This window comes from Astatotilapia calliptera, chromosome 3 (assembly GCF_964374335.1).
Source record: "Astatotilapia calliptera chromosome 3, fAstCal68.1, whole genome shotgun sequence".
Classification (NCBI taxonomy): Eukaryota; Metazoa; Chordata; class Actinopteri; order Cichliformes; family Cichlidae; genus Astatotilapia; species Astatotilapia calliptera.
The window spans coordinates 77,460,195-77,484,987 of record NC_137424.1 but is presented as its reverse complement, the minus strand read 5'-3'; the positions used below and the strand labels follow the sequence as shown (position 1 = coordinate 77,484,987).

Below are 24,793 nucleotides of genomic sequence, written 5' to 3'. Positions count from 1 at the left end.
TTGGGGTTTTTTTCTATTGTGATCTTTAGTGTTGAATTGTGTTCTGTTGTATTATGTTATGTTCTATTTTCTTCTTTTCTCCTCTATTCTGCTCTTTAAATGTAAATTTTAGTTTTCAGTTGTGAAATCAGATATTAAATCTGTATATGAAGGGAAATTGTTTTTTTTTCATATTGTGAAGTATCCAGTAAATAAGCTGAGGTACCTCATCAAGAAATGACTGCAGGATAAACAGGTTAGCTCACCTTTCTGTGATTAGTTTACAGTAAAGAACAGTGTGTGACTGCTGCACAGCAGCTGTGCTGTTCAGGGTCAGAGTTCACTCACATCAAGTGTAGCAGAGATGACACTTCGATTCATTCACTGGATTCAACCTTTATACCAACTGCCAACCATCTAGTATAAAGACATCATCAATACAGTTTACTGTATGCAGAAAAGGTTTCTCATGTACCAATCAAAGAGCTACTTTGAGTACATGTCAGAGCCTGTACTGTAGAAGTTAAATCAGTACTTCAACTTTTACTGGAGTATTCTTAACACACGTATCTGTACTTTGACTTAAGTACAGACTGTCTGTCCTTTTGCCGTCTCTGCACACAGCTGATTCATGTGTCTCTGTGTCCTCACAGTGTCCCACCAAGTCTTCACCCTGGACGTGTACGAGGGGGCGGAGTCAGCCCTGCTGCCCTGTCACATCCCGTTTGTATCTGGACCCACCACAGTGGTGTGGAGCCGCTACGACCTCAATCCTCCAACCGTCCACCAGCGTCAGCAGGAAGAGGACGAGCGGACAGATCAAAACCAGCGTTACAGAGACCGAACATCCATGAAGACTGACGCTCTGCAGACTGGAGACTTCAGCCTCACTCTGAGGAAACCCCACATCTTTGACAGCAGCAACTACACCTGCACCATCAGAGTGACGGGAGAAGAACCCAGACTGACAGATGTTCAGCTGCAGGTCAAAGGTCAGCAGCACACACCAAATCCTAGTTTTTACCATGAGGTTTTCCTGAAGCTGAAGTTACAGCTCATGTTTTCAGTTAGCTTTTAAAAATCTCTTTTCCTCCTTTTAAGACATTTTGTTTTGATTATGATGTAAACAGTGAAAGGATTTTCAGGGTTAACAAACTTTTAGTGAGGGTGCTGAAAGGAAAAGCAAAGATGATCTATAAGAAACCAAGAGTTAGATATAGAAGAAGAACTGGTAACTAAATCAGAGGTGTGTAGAAATGAAACAGTGATAATTATCACAGCGTTCAGAGAGGGAAAGGACAGATTACTGGAGGTGAGCAGGCAGGATGGAGGTGGAGAGCGGGCAGGCAGGTGGACGAGGAGGCCAGGTGAGTAAATCCAGGAAGCTTGAGATATGCAGGAGCAGCACTTCTGAGAGACCAAACAGGAGTTATGTGGGACTGTAGGAGTGAGGTTAGGAGGCAACAGAATAACAGGATTATTACTCGAAGCCGGATAACTGAAAGGAAAACACAAGAGATCTTACATTGTGATGGTTTATGATTATGATCCTACTATGATATCCACAACTTGATTTTTCAAGGTAAAGTTTTTGTTGTGTGCCTAGTAGCTGGAGTACAACAACATCTGATCTGTGGGTATCATCTATATCACCCCTGCCTCTCTGAGTGAAAGGGTTTTCTCTAAAACTGAAGAGGTTATCACCAAAAACCATCTGAGTCGAGCAGAGTGGAAAAATATTTCTTAATAAAAATGATTAATGCCACCATCACCCAGTATATTTGAGCACAGTCACTGCCCATCATTTGAAAACACTGCAACAGCTTTAACATAAACATGTGGTTATGTTAAAGCAGTACACACCTCCACAAGGGTGTGCACTGAGCCCTCTCCTGTACTCACTCTACACCTACGACTGCACAGCCACTAACAACTCCAACATCATTGTGAAGTTTGCGGACGACACTACAGTGGTGGGTCTTATCACCAACGGTGATGAGACGGCTTACAGGGAGGAGGTCAGCGCCCTGACCCACTGGTGTCAAGACAACCATCTCACCCTCAACATTGCAAAGACAAAGGAGTTGATAGTGGACTTCTGGAGGTGCAGAGAAGTACACACCCCCATCACCATCAACGGCGCTGCTGTGGAGAGAGTGAGCAGCTTCTGCTTCCTTGGAGTACATCTGGCTGAGGATCTTACGTGGTCAGTACACACAAACAAAACAGTGAAGAAGGCGCAGCAGCGCCTCTTCTTTCTCAGGAGACTGAAAAGATTCGGCATGAGCCCCCGCATCCTCAGGACCTTCTATCGCTGTGCCATTGAGAGCATCCTCACTGGATGCATCATCACCTGGTACGGCAACAGCACCGCTTACAACTGCAAAGCTCTCCGGAGAGTAGTGCGGTGTTCTGAACGGATAATTGGAGGTGAGCTTCCCTCCCTCCAAGACATCTACAGGAAGCGCTGCCTGAGGAAAGCGGGGAGGATCATCAAGGACTCCAGTCACCCCAGCCATAAACTGTTCAGACTGCTTCCATCAGGAAGGAGGTTCTGCAGCATCCGGTCCCGTACCAGCAGACTGAGAGACAGCTTCTTCCACCAGGCCATCAGACTGCTGAACACGTCATAGACACCTCAGCTTCACTACTGGAACTTTAACATTATGCACTCCATACTGTACAGTAATGCCACTGTTTTGCACATATCCAACTACCAACCTCTGTATATTTTTATATATTTTATTTTATTGTTTACTCTATTTAATTTGTAAAATACACACACACACACACACACGTAGAAAAACATTTAGTACACACATCCAGTGATGCATATACTATTATATATTGTACATATATTTATTAGTTTCAGATGTAGCCATTCTTGTATTTTGCTTGTTTACGTTATTGTATTTTTGCACAACTCTGTTGCTTGTGAAGCTCGCACACAAGAATTTCACTCACATGTACTGTACCAATGTACCTGCACATGTGATGTGACAATAAAAGTGATTTGATTTGATTTTTGCTGGATTTGACTGAAATCATACTGACTGAAGTTTTTTTGACATTGATGGAATTTTATGTCTTAGACTCACACATTAATCAGTAACAGATTAGATGAATTAATCAGTCACAGCTGTGAGAAGCAAACCCCGGCCACAGTAGCTCCGCCCAGAGGTACACCTGCTAACTGTAGGGAAATAAAAAAGAGGAAAACAAACAGAAAGCCAGCCACACCCTCCCATTATAGAGCGACTAGAACAAGAGTTATTCAGACTGATGTGTTCAGTGTGCTCTGATGTTTGGGTGGAGGTATTTTCTGACTGATTTTATTCTTTAACCAGTGAAACTCTGCAATGAGCAGCAGACCTGATACAGCTCAGACTGGTTCACAATAATCGTGTCCATGTAAACCTCGTTCTCTTCTTGTTCTCACAGAGCCGTACACTTTCCCAGCTGAGGCCTGGGTGATCCTGGCTGTCCTGGCCATCGCTGCCATTGTGGGTCTTGGAGTGTATTTATGGAAACTCTTCTACAGAGGTGTGTGTGTGTGTGTGTGTGTGTGTGTGTGTGTGTCTTAAAATAAATAAAGTCTCTGACAGTGTTCTACTTCATTTCTGAGGTTTTTCCAGTGACCTCTGTGATAATAATCAGCTAGTTTAGGTTGATGTGTTCAGTGGAGGCTGCTATCAGCCCTATACCATCAAAATAATTGTATAATTCTCCTGCTTGTAAGTCAGAGTTATGATATGGTAATGTGACATGGTATTTACAACAGAACAATAACAAAATAAGCAGCCTTCTGTTTAAAATGTTGTTTTAATGGTAAGAGTTCCTCCCTGGAAGCTCTTGGTGTCATTTCCACATTTATAAACTCCCTATCTAAGCTCATAGTACATCTTCCGTCCATCCATCCATCCGTCCGTCCGTCCATCCGTCCATCCATCCATCCATCCATCCATCCATCCATCCATCCATCCATCCATCCATCCATCCATCCGTCCATCCATCCATCTCTTGGTGGTGGCAGCAGTCTAAGTAGAGAAGCCCAGATCTCCCCACAGCCGCCTCCACCTGCTCATCCAGGTTTAAGCTGAGGTGTTCGCAGCCCAGCTGAGAGATGTAATTTCTCCAGGTCTGCCACAGGGTAGCAGGTAGGACATCCCCAGCACACTTCACCCGGCAGGCATCCACCTCAGCTGGCTCCAACATCTTTGTTTTCATGGTCAGCTCTCTCTTCATCATGATGGACCGATGCAGAGTCCGCATTACTGCAGAGCCCCAATCCATCGGTCATCCCCTCTCAGATGTGATGAAGCCAATAGAACCACTTTTTCCTCAAAAACCAGACGAGATCCTGAGGCCACCAAAGTGAAAGAAAAAGTTATGAACAGGCAGCCCCGGCAAAGTTCATCACCCACCAGGAACAACTCCGACTTATTGCCAGCGATGTGGACCAACCTCTCACTGTGGTTGTACAGGGATTGAGTGGTTTGCAGCACTGGGCAATATTCCCGAAGCACCCCCACAGGATCTCTACGGAAAACCCCCAAGTTGACAAGATACAACACACCCACCCCTGCCCACTGCCTGAGGGCAAGTCCAGTGTGAAAAGAGCCCCTCTCCAGTAAACTGGTTCCACAGCCCAAGGTATGTGTTCAGATGAGACTGATTATATCTAGTCAGCATCTCCCAACCTCAGGCATTAGCTCAGGCTCTTTCCCCACCAGAGAGGCGACGTTCATGCCACAAGAGTCGGCCTGAGTAGTCAATTAATGGATCGCCACCTGATCCCTATGGCATCTCTGACGGGTGGTGAGCCTACAGGAGGACAAGCTCATATTGTGTCACCAGGTGTTCTCCCTTTAAGTACTTCTCCAGTCCTGGCTCCAGGGTGCTGCCCTGGTGAACTTATCCCAGGCAGGGTAAACTGATCCCTTGGTTTTTTGTCCTTCTTAGGGGTCTAGCACATTTGCATAAACTTACTTTTCTACAAACACTAAAATCCCAGTTAGAGATTAGTTTGTTATTTTGTGTACATCTTCAGTCAGTTGTGAATGATAAAGCAGAATCACAGTAAGAAAGATGTAGGCTACAGATTTAATCCTGACCTGATAATAACTCAGTGATGTACTCACTGTCTCCATCTTTACTGTCTCATCCATATTTGTATATATTTTATCCCTGTCAGGTTACAGATGAATAAGTAGGTTTTAAAATAAAATGTAAAATTAGAATTCCTGCTTCATGTCAAATAATTCAAATGTCTTTCCAGTGAGAAATAACAAAGACATCGTGGTGCACATTGGTGAAAATACCCAAATTCAGAATTTGATGGTTGCAACATACTCACCAAATGTTGGGGCAGAGGCATATTTACCATTGTGTTAGATCACCTTTGCTTTTAATGACAGTTTGTAATCACTTGATGATGATGCAGCCCACCCATGGATATACATACATACCATCAAAGCTCCTGGGCGTTTATAACAATCTGGATGTTTCTTTCAATCAGAGAACCAGGCTTAAACGTGGACTCATCTGACCACACACATGGTTTAACAGTCATTTGGTCCACTTGAGATGAGCTTGGGTTCAGTTTTTCTGCATAGAGTCGATGTATGGCTTCCTCTTTATGTCACTTTATACAATTAAGGAGAGAAAATTGTTCCATTTCAATTTGTAACATTTTTAACTCTGCTGCTGCTGCTGTCCGTACAGCTCATGTTGTGCTTTGTTGTCCTCTCAGTCCCCCCCGTGGAGGTGGATTCAGGGGTGGAGTCTGTCCAGCTGCCCTGCAAAACCACACTTCACCTGCCTGAAGACGCTAAAGTGGAGTGGAAGGACGGTGGTTATAAAAAGGTCCACGTGTATAAGAACGGCTCTGACCAGCCTGAAGAACAGCACCATGATTACAGAGAACGAACGAAGATGAATGAAGACCTGCTGAAAACTGGAGACCTCAGTCTGACCCTGAAACAGCCCACAGATGGAGAAGGAGGCATCTACACCTGCACCGTCTACAGCAGGGAGAGAAAGATCCTGATGAAGAAGGAAGTGGTGCTACAGGTCAGAGGTCAGTGATTAACAACTAAGTGGAAACGTTCATCAGCTTAAAAAAGATATTTACATTTTTAAACTGAAGAAGCATTGGTAGAAACTTCCAACATTTTTTAAGAACTCAGCCCAACTTAAAATGTACAAACTGAACCTGCTCAATAGTGCACAAGTTCTTCAATTACAATAGATTTATACTGAGTGCCGACACTAAATACAGTCATAGTGTAGAATGGTACTTTTTGCAGTCATATGCATTATGTGGTTGGATAATTACAGCTGTTAAGAATTTTAAATACAGTGGAACCCCGACTTACGAAATTAATTCGTTCCCGAGGGTCTTTCGTAAGTCGAAGCACCCATCGCGCCTTTTGAGTGAATGATAGGCTATAGGCTAATTGCTAACTGCAACAACAATACGTCGTTCAAGTGGAACAGCGAAGCGCAAGTACGAAAGCCAAGGGGTTGTCACATGATTCGGAAGGCATTGTGGGCATTGTAGGCTCAGCCAATCAGAGACAGCGGATTTCGTTACTCGGGCATTTTGCCGTAACACGGGCAGAAATATTTTCGTTCAGTGCCTTTGTAACTTGAATTTTTCGTTAAATGAGGTATTCGTAAGTCGGGGTTCCACTGTACTTATATAATTTTAAAATACTGGTATAAAGTAGGGTAGAGTAGAAATGCTAAATGGACTGGTTCTTATATCGCGCTTTTCTTAACTAACCATCCACACACATTTATACTGGATGCATCGCAGAACAACATTGGGTTAGTACCGTGCCCAAGGATAGTAGGTATGCATACTGGAGCAGACTGGGATCAAACCACCAACCTTCCAGTTAGTAGGTGACCTGCTCTACCATCTGTGCCACCTCTGCATTAAAGTTATTAAAGTATGAATAGATTAAACATGTACTCAAGTACATGTACTCCTCGTGGTCCTTTTCATGATGTCGTCCAGTGACATTGATGGTGGTGGGTGGGGGCACCACAAAGTTTTTTTTTACATTCTCCTCCTACACAAACTCTCCTCTCTGTCTCTCAGTCCGTCAGGTGGAGGTGGATTCAGGGGTGGAGTCTGTCCAGCTGCCCTTCACCAAAGTTCACCTGCCTAAAGATGCTAAAGTGGAGTGGAAGGACATGAAAAACAGGAAGGTCCACGTGTATGAGAACGGCTCTGACTGGCCTGAAGAACAGCACCAGGATTACAGAGGCCGAACAGCAATGAAGCAAAAGCTGCTGAAAACTGGAGACCTCAGTCTGACCCTGAAATACCCCACAGATGGAGACAACTCCACCTACACCTGCACCGTCTACAACAAGAAGAAGAAGATCCTGATGAAGAAAGAAGTGAGGCTGAAAGTCAGAGGTCAGTGCTGTAGATACAGGTCAAAGGTCAGAGGTCAGTGCTGTAGATACTGCTGTTTTGTTCTGTTGCTGTTTTCCAACCAAATTAGCAAGAACTTCTCTCAGCAGCTTTTGAGGAAGCTAAAAGGTTCCTTCAAACTTTTTTTGTTTTCTGACCTGAAAAGATCATTCAGGTTATTCTGCTGAGTTACCCAGCAAGTGGGCCGCCTCAGAGACTCACACGATCGACAGTCTACAGTTCCCTGTGGGCCCCACTGTAAAATGTAGGTCACATGTTGGCCCACAGCACAGCACAGTGCACACACGGTACATTAACCAACACCAAAAGGTCAAAGAAGAAGAGGAAAAAAAGCTACTTTGTAGACTCTCAGCTTTCATTACAGAGCATCCAAATTCAAATTGGATGAAGGGTTTAGGAGTTTCAGCTCCTTCACATGTGCCACACCCCCCCTTTTTTTTTTAAACGGACCAAAAGTAATTGGACAGTTGACTCAAAGGCTGTTTCATGTGAAGGTGTGGGCTATTCTTTTTCATTATGTCAATTATGCTCAATTAACCAGATAAAGGCCTGGAGTTGATTTGAGGTGTGGTGCTTGTATTTGGAAGATTTTGACAACATGCGTTGAAGAAGCTCTCCATGCAGGTGAAACGAGCCATACTTAAGCTGTGAGAACAGAAAAACATCCCAGAAATCGGCACAAGTTACAGTTTGGTCCATCCTGAGAGATGCACCGTCTACAGCAGGGAGGGAAACCTGCTGAAGAAACAAGTGCAGCTGAAACTGAGAGGTCAGTGCTGTAGATACAGGTCAAAGGTCAGAGGTCAGTGCTGTAGATACAGGTCAAAGGTCAGAGGTCAGTGCTGTAGATACAGGTTTTTGTTTGTATTTTCTGTCACACTTACCCAAATGGAAAAAGTCATAATAGAGTTACTGAATCATCAAGGTGCATGTACGAGATTTAGTTTGAAAGGTAACATGTTGTAGTGTAGAAATATTTGTGTGGACGGTCCAAATGTGAAAGGACAAAAACCTTTCTGAACAGGTGAAGAAAGTCATAGAGTCAACCTTTTAAGAAAATCACAGCTCTGGGGGCAAAAACATTAAAGAAAATGTGAACAACAAAATATAAAAATAGTATCTAAAAATCCAGCTCTGAGTAAAGCAGTTCAAACCCACACACTTCATTAAAAGCTTTCCATGTCTGCTCCATCCTACTTTCTTTGATCTCGATGAAAGATTCAGTGAGCTCAAGGAACAGTGGGTAGGAGAGTTGCTGAGGAAAAGAGAAGAGTCCTGTTGTGAGAACTGGAACAACGTTACTCTCGTCTCTCCTTAACGATGTGACGCTGTGTTAAAACTACAATGTGCAGACAATGGACTACAGAACGCACATCTTACTTCACCACAGCCTGTTCTAACCCTGCGGTTTTATGCAGGTCATGTTAACAGGAGGAGCCGCTGAAAAATCTCCTTTCATTACAAAGTATGAACTTTTTAAAGAAGGAGCATTTAGGGCCACGTTTACTGACATCTGCAGCAGCACAAAGACACACAGCAGCCTCTTACACCATCTGGAGACGAGTGATGGAGCAACCACTAACCCCACGTAAAGAGCGTCACAGTGATCCAGCAGAGTGACCACAGTGTGGACTACTGTCTCAAAGTGCTGCCTGAAAGAATCGCTTAAGTTTGACCGGCTGAGTTAATTAGAATAAACGATGTAACGACAGACCTGATCTGACTGCAAAGCTTCACATCAGTCTCCACTTTAACCTCGAGGTTTGTGATAGTTGGTTTGATATGCTGGACCAAGAAACCCAGATCCACAGAGGCTGCTGCCAAAACCATCACTGCTGTCTATGTGAGAGTCGTCCAGACCTTTGTCATCAAGACTCTCGAGCAACAGTCTAACAGAGTATGTGTCATTGTTTTTAATAGGGACATAACTCTGACTGTCATCCACATAACAGATGAAGTATGAAACCAAGTGGGAGCAAATAGAGACAGAAGGGGCCTAAAACTGAGCCCTGTGTGGTTCATCTATAATCAGTCATGTCTGAGTCACAATAACTAGAAGATGATTTCTGGCAGAAGTGTGAACATCTCCACATCCTTTCTCCATGTTATCATCCAAAGCTGTGTGAAGTTTCAGAGCTCTGCAGCTAACAGAGACTTTGCACAGGCATCATGTGAGCTTATAAACACGGAGACGAGCTGTTCATTCAACTTGAAACAGAAGAACATGAAACAATCCATCAGCATCCACAACAACACTCACACTCAGAACAAGTTTCTTTTCTGTTCACTTTGTAAAATGTCTTTTACTTTGTGAGCAAGAGTCCAAAAACTTGCTCAGACTGTCAGCAGATTTTCACAGAGTCGTCCCAACTAGTAGAAAAGCACCAAAGCTTTCAGCTTCTCCAGTGATCTCCACCTGTGCAGACACACATGGAGGTTTCCAGCACTCATTAATACATGTGGCCTCTTACTGTTAGGACCAATAATTCATTTAGGTTTGATGAACGTCGGCCTGAATCCACCTCCCACCACCAGGAGCTGAATAAGCAGTTATAGATGTAAATAAATCTGCTTCTTTATCATCTGAGACCCAAAAAGTGGAACGTACAGAGCTAAAATCATGTGTTTGATTTTTGGCTTTTACAAACAAGCCATTACTACCACACTTCCTGGCCACTTCATTAGGTCCACCTTGTTAGTAATGGGCTGGAGCCCTTTTTCCTTCAGAGCTGCTTCATTCTTTGTAGTACAGTTTTAACAAGGACACATTTTCACCATGGTAACATGATAGTGTTACACAGTTACTGCACACGTGTCATCTCCACATCATGATGCAAATATCCACTTCCACCACAGCCACAGCTGCTCTATTGGATCCAGACTTGGTGGATTTGAATCCAGTGAAGTGATTTTCATGTTTGAAGAACTGCTTTGAGATGATGTCAGATTTGCTTCTCCTGCTAGAAACATCCACACCAACCAGGTATTTTCACACAGAGCTGCTGCTCACTGGACAGCTTCTCTTCTTTGGACCATTGTCAGTGAACCCTGGAGGAGGCTGTGGTCAAATCCCAGCACATCAGAAGAACCGTGATGCTGCGACTACAGACACAATCATTTTGTCCTCTTTAATGGTTTCGTAGATTCCCAGTAGCTCGACACAAAGGCTGCTTTCAGTGCTCCACATAATATGAGCCAGTAAGCAGCTGTGTGGATAGTATATGGTTCAGACTGGGACTGTGGTCAGATAGGACGAAGAGCGCTTTCATTAAAATGACATCATCTGAGTGGAAAATACTCACGTGACTCAGATGTGTAACAGGAAGTGTGGACTGTGATGTCATCAGACAGAAACAGTCATTCAGTAATAAAGTGATTTAATATTCAACAACAGGAAAATAACATCAGACATGTTTGGTTTCATTCAGTGTTGCAGCTTCAGCTCATTAAGGCTAAAGTTCACTTTTTAAACTGTAAACTTAATAAAAGCAAACTGAAAGTATTGTAACATTTAGAACAAACACATGTTTGTATATAAACTGAGCCCAGCAGGAGAAGCTGAACACATCCACAGCTGTGAGGGACACTGGTGCTGTGACTGATTAAACACATCAAACACATCTGTGGACTCAATCTGTCAGTATTATTTGTCATATTTGAAACAGCTTAAAAACAGTGCTGTGTTAGAGCTGTGCTGTCATGTCTGATTGTATTTAAGGTCCAATCATGTACTTGTGTATGTGTAACTAAGCAACCACGTGGGCGGAGCTTCAGCTCTGAACATTTTAGAGCATCAGCTGATAAAAACACTGAGACAGGAAGGATTTGAAGTCTTCTACGCTCTTTATTCTTGCTTGTGCAGAGTTTGTGGCTGCAAAGCGACCGTCAACAACAACTGCTTCCTCTGCTGACAGGAAGTGACATCATCCCACCTGAGGCTTTGATTCAAACAATAAAAGAACTAAACTGCTGAGTAGAGCAAAGATGGGTTTACTAAAACAGAGGATCAGATGTCAGGTCAGGTAATGTCTTCATTTAATCCAGTAACAAACCAAAGGTTCCAGGTTTGAGCTTCTTGAAGTCCTGTTATTAAGTCTGTTCATCATTTTCATTCATTTGATAACTTCTACCAATAACAACCAATTATTTTCAAGCTGAGAGATTTAGTGTGAAAACCAGAAGCAGGAAATGATGCTGTGCAGTATATTTGTGGAAAACAATGATGAGGCTAAAGTCAAGATCACACACACGTAAAAATAAACACAACATTTGTGTGTAAACACAGCAGGTGGAACATTTATTTGATGCTTTAGCTGCTACTTGTGATACAAATGTTTGCAGTCGTGCTTCATGGTTACTGAACGTAAAACAACACAAACCCTGCTGATTGTTGGTTTGTGTGTTATTTGTGTTGTGTTCAGGTGACTATAGAAAGACTAATGACACAAATATTATGGATGGACACGTTTCCTGGGCTGCGTCAGGTTTTCCATACAAACACTTGATGTTTGGTAGTTCCAGGTCCAACATGGTGCATGGATATATCCAGCGTCCCTCTTCTGCACGTTTGCTGTTCATCAGTCTCAGCCTTCCTCTCTGTCTTTGTCCTGTAGACTCCTCAGCCTGAGCTGTCCCTGTCACCCACTCATTTCCATCCTTTCTATTCTGCTCACTTGTTCAAATCTTCTACTCTGCCACCTCCAGGTCGCCTCCTGTCGTTGTGTCATGTCTCCATCATCACAGCCTCACTAGGCTGTAAAGCTTCATGTTGACTGTAGCTGCTGTCCTCCTGTCACAGATCACAGCTGATACATGTGTGCACCCACTCCATCCTGCTATACTGTCACTTCACCTCTTTGGGACTTTGCTGCTTTGTATGGAGGACTTCATGTATTTAAACTGATCCACCATCACCACCTCCACTCCTTCATCTTCACTGTCGTGTCTCCAGCTTCTTCACACACACTCTTCTCTTCAGAGCATACCTCCACCTGTCCAGGCTCTCTTCCACCCACCTGCTTCCTGCTCTCACTACAGATCACAATGTCCTCAGCAAACAGAGCTGCTGAGACTCCTGCCTGAGCTCATCTGCCAGCCTGTCCATCAGCACTGCTAACAAGAAGGGCTCAGAGTGGATTTCTGATGTAATCCCAGCCCCAGCAGGAACCCATCTTTCCCTGCTGCTGCAAACCTTCCCACTGTCTCTCTGTCCTCATACATGTACTGCACCAACCATTGTTTGCATGCACACAGAAACAGTGCAGCTCCTCCTGACCTTCTCTGCACATCTGAAGTGCTTGTTCTTGTCATGAAGCTGCTGCTCACACGTCACTCTTCCAGCTTCTCAACACACTCTTTCCATGTCAGTACATTTCCACCTCTATCTGTCATCACACTAACCTGCTGTAATCCTTTCAGCTGGAGCTTCTTTGTAGACACGTCCCTACATTGCAGCCTGATTACAATGCAGACAGTCGGCTACAGTGTGGCTGGATTTCCTTTCTTAGCGTGCTTTGCTATAAAATAGCCAACAAGGCCTCACGTGACATCAGTCAGTGAGAGTTTCACTGCTGCAGCAGCTCTGTTCACTCACACTTATTAATATTAATGCTCATTACAAATGTTACAGCAGCTGATGCACAAATCTTTGTCTGTGTGAATAAAGTTGGATCAGTTCAAACAGTTTGTTGCTCTGCTTGAAAGCAGCAGTTTTTCTAATGCACCACCTTCATGTTTCCTTCATATTTGAATCCCCCTGTAGATGCTGACAGGTAACCATGTCACACAGAGCTCAAGCCTTTGAATCCAGCTGTGACTGTTGATTTTCTATTGAATGGACTTTTTCAAATCCAGCTGTAGGCCTGTGTTTGTGAGCTCATTAACAGCTGTTTGTTTAGAGAGACGTGGTCCTCACAGGACAGCCACTACAAACATATGATTTTATAGAATATGATGCATTACTGCAGATTCAACACAATAGAAAGGATTTGAAATGAGCTCAGCCTTAAACATGTGCAGCAGTAATATTGATCCACAGACACTGATGGGAACATTTTTCTGCACAATAAGTACTTTGACTTTTCATACTTTATGTACAATTTGCCAGTACTGCAGTTTTGTGTGTAGTGAGGTGTTTTCATGGTGTTTTCTTGGTGCTTTTACTAAAGGAAGGCTTCTATCAAATTCTTCCACATGTTGTCAAACTGAGCTGTGTGATGAAGTGAGTGTGACAGAAACACTCAGACTGTGTTTCTCTGCTTCATCAAGTCAAATCTGGTCCTCAGAGACTGAATAAAGTCCTGTCCCACTAACAGCAGCTCCAACAGTCTGTTCACTGCTTTCTTCCTGTCAGTCTTCATCTTTCTGCTGCGTCTCCTCTTCACACTGACCACTTTCTATCTAACAGTGAGCTCCCAGTGAAGCAGCAGCATTCAGCCTGTTAGAGTCAACACAAATGTCTCCATCCAAGCTCATGTTGTGCTTTGTTGTCCTCTCAGTCCCCCAGGTGGAGGTGGATTCAGGGGTGGAGTCTGTCCAGCTGCCCTTCAACACCACACTTCACCTGCCTGAAGACGCTAAAGTGGAGTGGAAGAATATATATGGGAAGGTCCACGTGTATAAGAACGGCTCTGACCAGCCTGAAGAACAGCACCAGGCTTACAGAGACCGAACGAAGATGAATGAAGACCTGCTGAAAACTGGAGACCTCAGTCTGACCCTGAAACACCCCACAGACTGGGACAACAGGACCTACACCTGCACCGTCTACAGCAGGGAGGGAAACATCCTGCTGAAGAGAAAGGTGGAGCTGAAAGTCAGAGGTCAGTGCTGTAGATACAGGGCAAAGGTCAGAGGTCATGCAGGAGTTTATTCTCTAAAAGCTTTTAGTTTGAATCTATTTTCAGTTCATTCAAATAAAATAAATTCTTTGATGTTTTGATCTAAAAGCCAAAAATGTCAGGCGGAGCAACTGTGTGTTTAAATGAACTAAGAAGAGCATTAAAATGATCCTACCTTCAAAATAAAAGCCTCTGGCATGATGTGAGTTTGGATCAAATCAATAGTTTTGTTAGTTTAGTCCAAATCAGTGTAAATGTATAAATATCAATAGTTTTAAAGCTGCTGGGATCATTCAAACACTTTGATCCAGTCATTTGGATGTTGTCACATGTCAGGGTGGAGCAGCCATAAATACGAGGCTTTTATTGTGAAAATGCTGAGTGTGATGATCCAGAGGAGCCCATGGGGTGTTTGTGGCTGGATGCAAAGGTTTGTAGCTCTCCTTGTAAAGAGAAACAGCTTGAAGCTACAGAGGAGCGTCTGCAGAAGAAGACAGGGGAAAGAGGAAGAAGCTGAGGCCGCTGGAGAAAAGACAGGAAAAGGAAATCAGCTTCATTTGTTGGAGGCCGTTTGTTCATCACACTGAAATATTCCCACTTTAGAGACAGGAAACAAAGTGAAGTGTGGATTGATGTTTGTCTCCATGATTTGGGCCCTGGAGTCATTTCTTCATCTCCCACTTTAAGACATATTAATGTCAGCCTCACACGTCCCACAGTGGACACATTTCTATTTCTAGATGATATTTGGAGGATGGTCATGTGTTTCTCTGCTGTCACAGCTCTTTGTGATATTTGAGCGCAGCTGTAATGTTTGTGTGGTTAAAGCCACCAGACTCCACTGACAAAAACTCTCATTTTAGCCGGAGAACACGGGGCTGCTGTGGGACTTTGTGTTTGCAAAGGTTTCTATTGGAGGCATGTTTGCCTTTATTATATAGGTGCAGAGAGTAGACAGGAAAGTGGGGAGAGAGTGAGGGACACACAGGCACCTGTAGTAAGCCCCGCCTTCAGCCCACCTGCTCAGCCAGGTGAGCTATAGCGCTGCTTTAACATGTTGGTGTGATTGAGAGTGAATGAAAGTGAGTGATGGAGGCAGCAGGAAACTAACAGGCTGTTTGTTCTGAGAGGTCACATGACTGTTGTTCTCAGCAGAGTCTGATGATTTGATGAGACCATGAGAGCGGCTTCAGTTCCTCATCAGAAAGAGTCTGACAGAAGCTCCTCCCTCTGTACCCCAGTAGACTTCTATTAGACTGCTCCAGATTCCTGAGAGTTCACACAGAAAACTTTACAAACAGCCAAAGAAAAACTATTGAAAAGCTTCAAGATCACAAAGAGCTCTTTCACAGCACATATGAGCCATTAAGAAGTGCACATTTGTGTTTCCCACAGTCCATCATCCAATAATATCAAAGGACAAACTGTGAGGTAAAAAGCCTTCAGCTCTTTTTGAAGGAAGCAAAAAGACTTTGGTCCTGAGAGATGGTTCAAAACACAACTCAGACCTACCAAAGTATTATTTGTGCCAAACACATGAAGCCTTCAACTTTGTATGTGTCCAGTCAGTGTGGCAATAGAAGTCACTGTGAGGATTTTCAATGTGCTGTCAAAGAGCATCCAAACAATCAGGTGAGGATGAAGAGAATTAGTGTGGATGGACAGAAAATCCATATCCAGTGTGATTTAGGAGCAGCTCATATATAATGAGTGAAATGAAAGAAGAGCACAGACAGGAAGAACATGAGTGAGCAGACATTTTGGAGCTGCTGATCCACACAGGGCTGGATGGAAGGAGTGGGAGTCCATGATGGCTCAAAGTCTCTGATCTAACTCTTCCTGAGCCTCTCCCCCTGCCTCCTCTTTGGATCTTCTCCTCCTCTTCTTCCTTATCTGCCTCCTCCACCACTGCTCTCTCCTCCCTCATCTCCTCCTCAGCTGAACTGAAGTCAGGGCTGTAACATGAGGAAACGTGCAGAAATGACTGAGTCAGCATGTTGTTGAAGTGAGTTGAGTGATGGTGAGCAGATTAGATGTGCGAGCCTCCCTGTAGAGAAAAGCAGATCTTCTCCAGAGTTTCCCACCTCATGTTTTCCTGTGTCACAGCTGATTGTCACATCCTGGCTGTCACTAAATGAGTGGTCCAAAGGTGGAAGGAGGAGCACAGTTAGATTGTTCACCTCCTAACCTGTGAAATCAACCAGCTGAATGAAAAACACTGTGATCCTATGAGCTGCTATCAGGGCTGCTCCATTCTCAGGATTCTCATCTGGATGACTGAAGCAGATTATTGATGAAGTCAGCAAACAGCTTTCAAAATGGCTCTTTTTCCAGGGGAACTCCCTGAAATGTAAATCTCATTGGAATGAAGAAGAAGTCCAAAGGCGTGGTTAGGCCCAGACTTGTGGCTGTTTTCAATGTAAAGCCCATGTTGCAGGCAGCTGCTGCTCCTTACTGGCCCACAGCCTCCACTGATGGATGTGTCAGCTCACTTGTACTGTAGCCACGGGGAGAGCGATGGTGAAGCTGACAACCAGAGGTGTAGCGCTATTTGTTGAAGTAGCCCAGCTGTGCCATGGAAGCACAAGTTTCCAGAGATGATTGGACTGTGAGCAGAAATGATCCATGTTGGACTGAATTGAAGAACAGATCATAAAGTCCTCTGTGTGCCCAGCCCGTCTGTCTGAGCATCTTCATCAGTGTGCAGCTGATCTACAGCTAATGTGCTGATTGATGAGCAGCCTGTTCATGGTGATGATGAGAAACAGATTGGATTCAAAGCACAAATGAGTGAAAAAGGAGCAGCAGCCATGATAGAGCGAGTCCTCTGCTGACAGAAATAGTGGAGTGAAGGATTTGTGCAGCGTTTCTCTGTGAAAACAGCTGATTCAGATCAATGAGAGGAGGATGAAGGAGAAGCAGCATGTTTCTGATAGAAGCATCACTGCTGTGCTACAAACTGCTGGGACTGTGTGTGTGTGACGGCTCAGCTGGAGGCAGGATTGGTCCAGAGGAGAGCTGCTTTATTCCAGACTAACTCTTCTAGAAAGCTGACATCTGTGTGGAACAGCTGACCTGCACCATGTGGAAAAGAACAGCAACATGATTCAGCGTCAGATCCCGACACATCCACGGATTCATCCCGTTACAGGAACTGTGCCACACGTGGCCTCTGTTTGTTCTGCATTGATGCTGCAGGGATTTCTTCAAGTCACTATAATATAGTGTCAGATGGACACATGAAGCTAACACGGCACATCTTTGTGAGTCTGCAGCATGTTGACACACATGTCAGTGTTGTACAGATCTGAGAGCAGCACAAACAAACTCCATCAAAGTGATTTGTGCTGTTGCAGAGCTGTGTGACTGCATTTGTCTTCATTATGGACACATTTCTACAAATGGGACTAAACATGTGACCCTCTGCACATCCATGGCTCAACAGTGCACCCATTGGCTGGATGCAGCTTGTATTGTGGCTCCTCCCCCTTAGCTTCAGGTCAGTTTAGCTGTGTTTCCTCCAAATCCCAGAATTCCTGAGGAGCAGGAATATGTGGGGCTGGGCTCTAAACACTCAGGGTGAGGACTGAGTGAAGAGCTACAGGACAAAGTTTCAGCGCTGCGCTCACAGCTTTGAGACGTCCAATCAGCAACTGGTCCTGATAACATCTCCCCTCTCATTCCACATACATGAAGACTGCTAGAAGCAGCTATCAGCCACATCAGGCTCACATCATGCTTGCTATTAAACATGCTGCAGTCTGCAGTAAACTCCCTGCCACAAAGCTTTGAGTCTCCTCCAAATGCACCTGTAACAAGGTCACCTGCAGAAATAACTGTGTCCACGGGCAGAGTCACCAACACTCTGCACCAGAGCTAAACCTGCTTTGGAGCTAAAAAGCTGCTGTCAGGGTTTCCTGCAGAGCTTCAAATGTGGAGACTGAAAGCTGTGGACAGTTTCTGTGGCTGGATTATTTCATATGTGTTTGTTTCACTTTCAAAGGAAAGTGTTGAAATAAATCAGGTGTGTGACGCACACTTTACTGCAGATTGTTCTCAATGTAACACAAAAAGCAATCAAAATGTGATTGATCCTGATGTGCTTGTTGCTTCTAGCAGTGTTGATGTATTTGCACAGAGAGGGGGAGATGTTATCAGAGTGTGTAAGTGATCAGATCTGATGCTGAATCATGTTCATGTACAGTCAGCTGATCCTCACAGTTCAGTTTGTAATCATGCAGCTCTCCTCTGATAAATCCTGAGCTCCACCTGAGTCTCAGTCCTCAGGACCTCACACAGTCCCAGCAGCTTCTATCAGCAGAGTTCTCCCTGATATCACAAACATATTGATCCTCCTTCAGCCTCCTCTCATTCATCTGTTTCCACAGAGAAACTCATCAGTGAAACCTGAGCTTACTGTGGATTATTCTGGTGGCTCCATCACTCTCTGCCTCACACGCCCTCATCTGCTGCTTTCCTCTGATTGGCTGCTCTGACAGAGTCATGATTGGCTGCATGTTTGTATAGAAAGCAGCACGTTGCTGGTAGATCAGCCATCAGCTCATGTTTGTGACTGCAGCATGGCACCAGTTTGCTCCTCGTGTTTCAGTCCCAGACTGACCTGCAGCTCTTTAGTAAATTCAGACAGCAGCTTTGTAACTGTTAGTAAATCTGACCATGAATATCATTATGACACCTCTGACCACTCATTCTGTCTTTATTGGCTTTCATACATGAAACACGCTTAAAGTCACCATTGAATCTAAACTGGATGAAAGCAGCTGTGAGTCACTGCAGCAGCTCTGTGCCAACAACCAACCAACACCTGGGTGGAGTCCCAGCTGAAGCTGAGAGATACTCAGAGACAGAAGCAGCTGTATGGAAGCGTTCTACAGGACGGCTGACACAAAGCTGATGTTACTGATGTCTCCTAGATAGATCTCATGGACCAAAGGCTCTCTGTGTCATCTCGGCTCCAGCTGAACTAAACTGAGAGTGAATTTGGGCTTTCAGGGAGGGGTGAAAGCAGATTCAGGTTTCATCATGTTTCTGTTCAAAACATCAAATCAAGCTGATGGGAAGTTGTAGAATCCTTCAGAATAAAAGCCTGACTATTCAGAGCTCCAACATTAAGAAGAGCAAAGTGAACCAAGGTGGATGGAGGCAGCAGAGAAACTGTAGGGTGGAGCTGAATGCTTCATCAATGGGATGATGCAGCAGATTTCCTCCACCTTGCACAAACTGTCCTGTTAGTTATTATGACTGGAACATCCAAAATGTCTCCAGAGGCTCCGAGTCCAGCTGAACATGTATTAGTGTTTAGAGTGGAACTGAGGTGATAGGGACTAGGACCTGGGGGACGTCAGTCAGTGACGGAGCGGTCAGCAGGTGTGGGCAGGTGTGGACAGGTACTTGATGGAGTGTTTCCTGCTGGACTCCATATGATATGTTAGCAGAGAGGATCTGGCTCCTGATTGGTTGAAGTGGAGCCCATCTGCTGCAGAAAGATGCCTCCTGTCCCAGAAAACATTGAAGTTGTCTCTAAAGCCCAGGCTGTGGGAGTCACACACAGAGGAGAGCCAGGTGTGGAGGCCGAGCAGCCGCCCAAACGCCCCACGGCCACAGGTGGGAGTGGGGCCGCAGATACAAACACTACGGTGGGCTTGTTTCACAGCCTCACAAAGACACACAAAGTCCAGTTTGAGGAAGTGGGAGCGCTGTTTGGAGTCCGGTTGGTGCCCATGTGGATAAGGATGGTGTCGGCCTCCGGACGGGATCGTATTCTGCCAGGAAACTTGTCTAAAATGTCCCAGAGCGTCGGGCCGGGAAAAGACAGAGCGCACGCCTCCTTTATTGTGAAATTCCTCACCATGGTAACTGAACACATCAGCTGGTCTGCAGCAGGTCATGTTCAGAGTTTGAGGCTCAAAGTGTCCCATTTTCACTGATTGTTTCCCGACGACATGCTTCACGTGTGATATGGATCCTCTGCTGAAGGAATCTGCTTTCTATCCACAACCTGTTGATCCGTGTCTGACTAACAGCAGCGCAGGAAGCCCTGCAGTTACAGAGAAACTGTCTGAGTCGCATTGTTGCTGCAGTTTACCTGCAACTGCTGTGAAGAAAAAGTCTCACTGTGTTTGTGTTTGGTCCTAATCTGCTGCCTGTCTGTTTGACATGCTGGATTTCCAGCTGATCGATGACAGATTAGAAACTGATCAGTCTATTGATCACACAATATTCCATCAATAGAACTGATTTGACTTTGATTTGTGTAACAAAGTGATTTCCACGTCTCCTTCATGATGTGACAGTGTCAGAGCTGAATGCACTTGTAGAGCATCATGTTTTTATGGCTCACATTTAAAGTGTTGCAGCTCTAATGTACAGCTGTCATATTAGAAATAGAAGCAGCTCTGATTTTAGTGCTCAAAGAAATCTATGAAGTGATGAATTCACACATGAACAGTTTTCTGCAGCGTTCCTCTCGGCCTTATTTGCAGCTCCACTCTTGTTTTTGCTCTAATAATTATTTCTCTCCATGAGCTGTTTCTCTGCCTGAAGGAGGCGCCACTCCATCGCTTCATTTAGTGCAGAACAAGAGTCACATGATGCTGCTCTGAACACCAATCACACTTTGTACAGCTCATGTTGTGTTTGTTGTCCTCTCAGTGTGTCAGGTGGAGGTGGAGGAGGGGGCGGAGTCTGTCCAGCTGCCCTTCAACACCACACAAAACCTGCCTGAAGATGCTGCAGTGAAGTGGTGGTACAGTTCATACAGGAAGGTCCACGTGTATAAGAACGGCTCTGACCAGCCTGAAGAACAGCACCAGGTTTACAGAGACCGAACGAAGATGAATGAAGACCTGCTGAAAACTGGAGACCTCAGTCTGACCCTGAAACAGCCCACAGATGGAGACAGTGGAGAATATGGATGTGAAGTCATCAGGAGCATATGGATCATCAGACAGAAAACTGTGCAGCTCAAAGTCAAAGGTTTGTTTGTGTGTGTGTGTGTGTGTGTGTGTGTGTGTGTGTGTGTGTGTGTGTGTGTGTGTGTGTGTGTGTGTGTGTGTGTGTGTGTCTGACTGTCTTGTGTCTCCTCTGCAGGGAGAGTTCAGGTCCAGGATCAAACAGGGGACATCAGGAACAGAAGCAGCTCCATTGATCCGACTCCTCTGATGGCTGATCAATCAGTTTGATCTGTGTGTTCTTTGATTATTGATCAGTGATGTCAGAGTGGAGTCAGTGTGATGTTGTTGTTGTGTGTTTGAGACTTTTAGTGTCCATGAAGGTCTCTGCTGCCGTAGATCCTCTGAACTGTGACAGAGGTCTCACTCTGGAGGAAACTCTCAGCACTTTCCAGCAGCTCCTCCATCATGGAGGACGTTCCCTCACTGTAACAGGTGGAGGAGAGAGGAGAGGAAGCACAGGTGGATCCTCTGAGGAAGAGGAGCGTCCTACAAACCACATGATCACATGACCAGAGGGGCGTGGCCTTCAGTGGTAGTAATAAAGGAACAGTCCACATGTTCCACTTTGAAGGCTCATGTAGTTGCGAATTTCTGTTCCAAGCTTTGAAAAAATAATTCTTCCACTTCTTAATGTGAGCTGTTCAGATTTATGTCTGACTCGTACATACAAACAAAAGATGTCACGGTCAAAAAGTATTTGCTGCTACAGCGCACATTTCCATTGCCATCCTGGCTCACTCTAACCTTCTACCACACATGCGCTGTAATGTTTTCTTACCCGACACAAATTAAACGCGCAGCATTTATTCTCTAACAACATATTATACAAAATCAAACATGTAACATAATAACTGAAACAGTATCAAAAATATTTCTCTATAGATTGGCTCTAACAGCTCATCTTGTTTCTCTGGCTTTTCTTGTGTGTCTGTGTGTCTTTGTATGTTGGATAGAGTCATGTGACCTGCCCAGGGACTACACATGGAAATGAGCAGTTTAGCTCATTATCCTGATGTCCATGAACATGAACACTGTCCCTGTCAAGCAAATCCAGATACAAAGATCAGGTCTGCTGAGCATCATCAGCGTGTCAGCTGCTAACTGCATCTTCAAATGAATAAATGTGTCTGATCAGCGGTGATAAGAAGAGAGACGCTGAGCGAGTGACATGAAAAAGACCTTCATTTATTTGAATATCAGAGTTTTTAATGAATTACTGCATAAACACTTGAATTACTGTCTGAGCTGCCGCAGTTTCCTGCTGCGTCCACTGGGTGTCAGTAAAGCTGCAGGTTCCTCACCTGGTGTCCCTCAAAGTTAATTCAGGGTGCAGTTTTGGCTCCAACATTTTGAGGACTACACGGTCCATGCTCATTGTTCACTTTATTAGGAACCTATTCCTGCTGTAAAGCTGAAGATTATGTAAAAATATGACGAATGAAAATAAAAAACCTTCTGATCAACTAATGTAGAACAAATCAGTGTATAAGAGACACTCATATCATGCTGATATTCAACCAATACCAACACTGCTGTCAGTACTATTGATCCATGGATCGATACAGCCTGGACCTGAACAAGCTTTATAGAGGAGCTGGTGATCACAGTGAGTGAAGCTGCAGCTACAATGGCAGTGGACAAATAACAGTTATAAATTTTCACAACACATGAAAGGCAATAACTGTTTGAAAAATGTATTTTTTCCTCCTTCCTCTGATTATTGTTTCATGGATGTTATCAGCTTGCTGTTCTGATGAGTTCACAGCAAACATGAAGCAAAGGTCCTCCTCGTCAGTCGTGCCACTAATGGAATATTCTCTCCGAACAGCCAACAGGACAAGGAGAACTCCGACCGACAGCTGGAATCAAGTTCCACAAACATCTTTTCACTTCTTACAACTTTGGGGTCCTTAGGGACTAGAAAAGCGCTATACAAATACAGGCCATTTACATCTCTGTCCTCTATTTCTGTTTCTGTGATTCAGCTTCTAATATAATATAATATAATATAATATAATATAATATAATATAATATAATATAATATAATTAGGAGTGGGAATTTAAGGCGGTAATTATGATTAAGTCATTTGAAAAATATAACACGTAAAAGAAAACGCATTTAATGACACTTTGCATTCCAAGCAAAAGGGAACTTTTGACAATGCTAGATGTCCTGGTATACCGATTATGCTGATGCACACATAGGAGCTGCAATAATCTCAGATGAAGTATTGTGAGTCCGATGGGTTTGTTATTTTTTGCACTAAAATGTTCAATGATCACACTGTTTTAGCCTAATGTACAAAATAATGTTGGCTAAGGTTACTCACTTAAAGGTGAAGTTGGTCAAACAACCTTTTATGTTTCTGTGTTATTTTGTAAGAAGAAAAGCTCCAATTTATGTTCAAATTTAATCATTATTATTTAAAGGCAGTATCATTTTTAAAATGTACTTAAAGCACTTAAAATAGCACTTTAAATTCAAATTCAAATTTTTATTTGTCACGTACACAGTCATACACAGTACGATATGTAGTGAAATGCTTGGACAACTGCTCGTGACCTAAAGAAAACAAAAAAGGAAAAGGCTATGAATAAGATAGGAAATAAATATGAAAAATTAAAAAGGGTAAATTTAACTAGGAAGGAATAAAATATAAATTAAGGTTAAAAATGAAATAACTGTACAACACACTGGGAAAGAATAAGATAAAATATATAAATTAAATTGAAAATAAAATAACTGTACAACAAAATACACAATATAGAACTATATAAGAATGTATGAACAAAATACACAAGAAGTATAAATAAATATATACACAATAACAGCAGCAGTGATTTAAGTGATGAAGTGAAAACAAAGTCCAGAAAGTCCAGTGTGTGTGTAAGAACTATATGTGTGGGTCAGTACTGTGTGGTGGTGTGATTGAGAGACCGTATCGCCTGCGGGAAGAAGCTCCTCCTCAGTCTCTCTGTGTTGGTCTTCAGGGAGCGGAATCGCTTTCCTGACCTCAGCAGAGAGAACAGTCTGTTGTTGGGATGGCTGAGGTCCTTCACGATCTTCCTGGCCTTGGTCCAGCACCGCCTGCTGTAGATTGAGTGCAGGTCAAGGAGCTCGGAGCGGATGGTGCGCTCAGCTGACCGCACAACCCTCTGTAGAGCTCGTCTGTCCTGCATGGTGCTGTTCCCGAACCAGGTTAAGATGTTTCCCGTCAGGATGCTCTCTATGGTGCAGGAGTAAAAGTTCCTGAGCACCTTGGAGGGCAGTTGGAAGTCCCTCAAGCGTCTGAGGTGGTAGAGACGCTGTCGGGCCTTTTTCACCACGGTGTTGATGTGACAGGACCATGACAGGTCCTGCGTGATGTGAACTCCGAGGTATTTGAAGCTGTCCACTCTCTCCACTGGGCACTCGTTGATGACGGGGGTCTGGTAGTTCCTCTCCTGCTTAGTGCTGAAGTCCACTATCAGCTCCTTTGTCTTACTGACGTTTAGAAGGAGGTTGTTCCTCTGGCACCAGTTCTCCAGATTCCTAATCTCCTTCACGTAG

General features: G+C 44.0%; 2 protein-coding genes across 2 annotated transcripts in view; both read left to right on the top strand.

Moving 5' to 3' along the window:
• LOC113017925 (uncharacterized) overlaps window positions 1-23,971 on the top strand; it is a 42,000-nt gene extending 18,029 nt beyond the window's left edge. Inside the window, exons 3-8 of the mRNA XM_080299330.1 lie at window positions 633-971; window positions 3,421-3,522; window positions 5,732-6,058; window positions 7,088-7,411; window positions 13,927-19,450; window positions 19,841-23,971. Coding sequence (XP_080155456.1) covers window positions 633-971; window positions 3,421-3,522; window positions 5,732-6,058; window positions 7,088-7,411; window positions 13,927-14,369 — 1,535 coding nt within the window. The 3' untranslated portion in view covers window positions 14,370-19,450; window positions 19,841-23,971. The remainder of the gene's footprint in view (window positions 1-632; window positions 972-3,420; window positions 3,523-5,731; window positions 6,059-7,087; window positions 7,412-13,926; window positions 19,451-19,840) is intronic.
• The window catches only part of LOC113017743 (butyrophilin-like protein 2), a 30,815-nt gene continuing 29,445 nt past the window's right edge, over window positions 23,424-24,793 (top strand). The window contains exon 1 of the mRNA XM_080299332.1: window positions 23,424-23,476. Coding sequence (XP_080155458.1) covers window positions 23,467-23,476 — 10 coding nt within the window. The 5' untranslated portion in view covers window positions 23,424-23,466. The remainder of the gene's footprint in view (window positions 23,477-24,793) is intronic.